Genomic DNA, 5,507 nt, shown 5'->3' on the forward strand with positions numbered 1-5,507 from the left:
CGAAACACCTGTCGTCACTCAGAATGGGCTGTAGAGGTGAAGAATCCTCAAAGAAAATCTTGCTCATGCTCTCATCTGTGACCACAAGGATCTGCCTTAAGGCAGAAGCTTGGGTCCCTTGAATTTAGCCTATAAGGCTCTATTTGTAGACCTCACACATCAATAACATTGGTGGTCTCGCTCTGAACTGCCACTTCTGACGCGGTAGGTGAAATGTCAACATCATCTTATCCTTTTGATACTCCCAAGGAATGCGTTCATGCTTGTTTCTCCTGAAGTATTAATGCATTTCCACCCGCTTTGCGATTAACCTTCTATCGCGGTTATCACTCTGCAGCTGCGACATTCCATGTGGCGAACTGGTCTTCATGAAGATCAACGTATGTGATCAACTTTGCGATGGTCTGGGATCAATGTATGCGATCAATTCCTGCGATAGCTACAAAAATAGGCATTTTGACGCAGAATAACGCATAATATAGGGTTAGCAGAGATTTTCAGTGTTGATCGACGCAAACTCACTTTTCACATGAATTTTAATTATTATCAACGCATATTCTGCTTGTTAGCCCTCATAATTCTATGTAAAGGGCAAAAATAGCTTGTATTTCTACCAGCTATCACCTTGCATTTCGAAATTCAATTTTAAAGAAACAAAATATAGCAAACTAAAACAAAATAGAAGGGGATAAAAATCGTAATAAGCATGCATTATAAAGGAGAAACAAAAGGGATGAACGGTTCTTATTCGTAGATTCCCAAACTTCTCGAAATTTCTCTTATTCTTCAGAGAAACGTCTTCTCGACAATCACTGTCACTACCACAAGAATAACCTTGTTATTCTCTAGGATTCCAAGAGTTGGATGAGTGGTCTCCAACACTTAGAAGAGGAAGAGGTCGACAGATTGTAGAAAGAGTATAAAGAGGAATTATTTTGGATGTTAGGGTATATTTTTGGACAAATTAATGTTTGCCCTAAATGGTCTAATAGGATGAATTTATATAGAGAAGAATTTCCCTCTTCTCCAAGAATTTCCTTTTTCACCCTTGATATCAATTAATTAAATAACCCCTTATTTAATTAATTGGCACATTAATTCAATAACCATATATTAAATCAAATTTAATATATAGTTAATTAATTAATATATGAACATCACATGTTTATATGCTTCCACCTCTCTAATATTATAATTAATTAATTATTCATGAATCTAATTCACATGAATTGCATATCTGAATCTCATACAAATATTTCTCTCTAACATAATTTGAATTATACATCACATCTATAATTAATTATATATTAATCACATTAATCTACAATTTTCTCAATTGATTTGAACAATTCAAATCATTCCTGATTAATATCCTTTAATGAGCTAACAAGGGGACTTGGTGGACCTATAGATCAAAAGTTCCAACAATGAGGTTAATTTGCTAAACTCATTAACCAAATTAATCAATATTCATTAACTGTGGATACACTCCATCAAAGACCCACAACTGCACTCTTCTCACTGCAGATATATTTTTTTTTCCACAGATATAGACCGATAACAACAAGTTAGTCCTTCACGAGTGTTCATAATACCAACTAGGTAAAATTATCGTTTTACCCTTGGGTTACCTCTGTATCCTTAAGTATCAATGCTCATCTAATGAACAACCTATTTATGGTCCAACCATTAAACATAAACCCCTCTTGGCCAACGAGAGGGCCCTTTGTTCAAGTCCTAGAGACCGATTTAAGGGAACACTCATCTACTTACCCAAAAGTCGGGAAGAAATGAAATCCGTCTTGTATTATTATGTTCCCAGCTCCCTACTCGGTCTTGTCCCCAAAATGATAGGCTTATCGAATCAAAGAACAGGTCACTCTCACCCATACAAATAAATGACAATCTCTTGTGAACAAGAGTTCATAATACACCTAGGATTACACTCTGGTATAAAATACAAACTCCCCTTCCCCCTCAACAAACTCCCAATGTCTTGATTTTTGGGGTCTTGATATCGAAATAGTAGGTGAAATGCACCTAATTGACATCTCTCATCCAACTTCTAACATATGATCAATAACCTGAACACGAGAGTAGATGGTCCATTATTTCAAGCCCATCTCTAGTACCATAAATGCAATTATTTTTTATCAATTAATAATGTTACATGGATGTAGATTGGAACTTTTATTTTTTTAGTACAACAATGTAATGTAGATTAGACCTTTGGAGTTAATTAATTTTTACTAAAATTTGTTTAATATAATAACAATCTTTCTGCAATAAAATATATAACTATTTAATTGAAAGTAAAAGAACAAAAATTAGAAATTTAAAAGTTAATGAACTAAAATTCAACAAGTTCCTAAATACAAGAAACTAAAATTGGAATTTAACATTTATTTTCTTATCTTATTTTTACAAAATTAAAAGTTTAAAATGGAAACCTAAGTAAAACGGTTTTAGCATCATAATCATGGATTAATAGTTGAACGTGGCTTTCATGGAAGGAGCAAAGGACATGAAACATTAAATTCAATGCCCAACCATTTTGCATAAAATCTGAAGATTTCTCCACTTGCGTAAGTAAAGGCATAACTCCAAAATCTTACAAAAGATCTAAAATGCAAAAGAAAGAAAAATAAACCCCACACCAAAATAGTCAGATCAAAACAACTTCTTGACAGAGCTTGTGGGGTTTGGCAAATGGAAGCCAATTTGGAACTGCTGAGGGAAAGCTTCAGAAATGGAAGAACAAGGAGTTTGGAATGGAGGAAAAACCAGCTGAGTTCACTGATTCAGTTCGTCCATGACAAAGAAAACACCATTTTTGAAGCCCTTTATCAAGATCTTGGGAAGCATCCAGTGGAAATTTTTAGAGATGAGGTGATTTTTTAATCTATTACACCATTTTGAAAATTATAGCCATAAATATTGGTTTTATGATTGATTCCTTTGTATGGAAAGAGGGTCTAATTTTGTTGGTGCTTCTAAGGTTGGAATTGTTCTGAAATCTGCAAACAATGCTATTCGTTCTTTACATAAATGGATGGCCCCTAAAAAGGTTGCTTTTCTTCTTTTTCTTCTGCTTTTTTTCTTCTTCTTTTTCTTCTCTCTTATATGTTTGTTTTGTTGTGAGGTAGAAATATGTGCCATTACTGTTCTTTCCAGCAAAGGGAGAAGTTTTGTCTGAGCCATTTGGTCTGGTCCTCATAATTTCATCTTGGAATTTCCCCCTTTGTGAGTATATTCCTTCTTTAGCTCAAGTAATTTTTTAACCAAAATGGACCCATCATCTGTTTTTAGAGATTTTGAGATCAAAGTTATACGAAACTATTTTACAAGTTTTAAGTGGTGGGGGCTTTAGATTAAAGTAGAACATGACAACCTTGGTCGCTGACTTTTCCATTCAAAATTGAAGAATTCTGATGTTTCTTCTACTTGGCTTTCCAGCTTTGTCATTGGATCCGTTAATTGGAGCGATATCGGCTGGCAACACAGCGGTTATAAAACTTCCGGAATATGCTCCGGTTTTCTCCTCTTTTCTTGCTGCAACACTCCCTCTTTACCTTGACAATAAAGCCATCAAGGTTGTGGAGGGTGGAGCTGATGTTAGTGAACAACTTCTACAGTACAAGTGGGATAAGATCTTCTTCACTGGTATGAACTTAGCTTGTTTAAGAAGGAAGATCGTTCAGTATGTTTGTGTTCTAAGATTCGATTGCAACGAGTGATCTGTTCAGGGAGTCCCAGGGTAGCTAGGATTGTGATGTCTGCAGCTGCAAAACATCTAACTCCTGTTACTTTAGAGCTTGGGGGAAAATGCCCTGCAATCTTTGATTACTCCTCTGTCCATTCCAATATGAAGGTTGTTTAATTTGGTGGCTGAAACGTAATGTCGTTAATGGATCAAAGTTCGTTTGTAATTGTTTTTCACCTTGAATTCATAGGTAGCGGCCAAGAGAATCGTTGGAGGAAAATGGGGGCCATGTAACGGGCAGGCGTGCATAGGGATAGATTATGTGCTTGTGGAGGATAGGTTTGCTTCAGAATTGGTAAAAACTTCACTCTAATAACTTTATTCTTGTTTGCTGCATGCATACTGATTTTCTAGCTGATCTTTGTGATCTTCCTCTTTCAGATAGAGTCATTAAAGCGAATACTCAAGAAGTTTTACAGTGAAAACACGAAAAACTCAACGAGCATAGCCCGAATTGTTAATGAGAAAAATGTAGAAAGACTAAGCAATTTTCTCAAGGACCCTAAGGTTGCTGCTTCCATCGTCCATGGTGGCTCTATTGACAAAGAAAAACTGTAAGCTAAGCTATCCAATAAAGACTACTTTTTTTTCTGCTGACTGTTCTATTGAATGCTTTGCATTGATCTTTGTAGCTTCATTGAGCCAACAATATTGTTGAATCCTCCAATCGATGCTGATATCATGAACGAAGAAATCTTCGGTCCCCTGTTACCGATAATCACAGTAAGAATTAATGTATAACCTTTCAATAATTTCACATAATTTCACAGAACCATAAATTCTCTGATCATTAATGTTCTTGAAACAGTTGAACAAAATTGAAGAAAGCATTGAGTTCATCAATGCAAGACCGAAACCTCTCGCTCTTTACGCCTTTACGGGAGATCAAACTCTCAAGAAACGGATTTTATCCGAAACGTCATCGGGAAGTGTCACATTCAATGATACTATGGTTCAGGTATTGTTGTTCTACCACTTACTCTCTCAAAGGAAGCTTTGCACTAAGCTGAAAGAAATGAGATACATTTTCTCTTGCAGTTTGTGTGTGATTCGCTGCCATTCGGTGGTGTCGGTCAGAGCGGTTTTGGGAGTTACCATGGCAAGTATTCATTCGATGCATTCAGCCATGAAAAAGCAGTGATGCAGAGAAGCTTTTTGATAGAACTCGAGCCACGATATCCACCATGGAACGATTTCAAGCTCAAGTTCATTAGATTGGCGTATCGGTTCGACTATTTCGGGCTGGCACTGCTCCTTCTGGGGTTAAAGAAGTAGAAATTATGGCACTTCAGTAATCGGATAGCTAACTGATCTTTGAGATAAGTAAACTGCTTTCCAAATCTTTATTACATGTATCGCAACTGTTATCTCCTCCGAAACTTTTTATCATGTAATGGACAAACAATGTTGGTTGGTTGTGCTAACATAATTACTTTATATCTATATTGAATAGATAAATCCTAAGATCATTCATGTAAAATTGTTAAGAATATATACGTACCGGATTCCATTGACGAATTGATAATGACTCCAAATTGACTCCGAATTGATAATGCCTCTAAAGTGGCTATTGTCCTCAACCAGAACTCCAAATACCCTAAATGGGATCTTCTCTAGATGGGATTCAAGAAAGATTGCTGGGAACCATAGCTCTAAGCTCTCTTTATAAATTTCAATTTTGGTTCCCATTAAACTCTAATTAACTAGAAATGAGTTTCTATCATTTAGTTCATACTCAGTTAGG

General features: G+C 35.9%; 1 protein-coding gene across 1 annotated transcript; it reads left to right on the forward strand.

Annotated features, from left to right (window-relative positions):
• Window positions 1-2,583: 2,583 nt before the first annotated feature.
• On the forward strand, window positions 2,584-5,259 carry LOC120069178 (aldehyde dehydrogenase family 3 member F1). Its single transcript, XM_039020852.1, has 10 exons — window positions 2,584-2,889; window positions 2,999-3,067; window positions 3,147-3,243; window positions 3,457-3,663; window positions 3,747-3,871; window positions 3,954-4,058; window positions 4,145-4,317; window positions 4,396-4,486; window positions 4,572-4,721; window positions 4,802-5,259. The coding sequence occupies exons 1-10, from the start codon at window positions 2,710-2,712 to the stop codon at window positions 5,036-5,038; spliced, it is 1,434 nt and encodes a 477-aa protein (XP_038876780.1). The 5' UTR covers window positions 2,584-2,709; the 3' UTR covers window positions 5,039-5,259.
• Window positions 5,260-5,507: the final 248 nt, after the last annotated feature.

The sequence above is a fragment of the Benincasa hispida genome, unplaced genomic scaffold, assembly GCF_009727055.1.
Source record: "Benincasa hispida cultivar B227 unplaced genomic scaffold, ASM972705v1 Contig281, whole genome shotgun sequence".
NCBI lineage: Eukaryota > Viridiplantae > Streptophyta > Magnoliopsida > Cucurbitales > Cucurbitaceae > Benincasa > Benincasa hispida.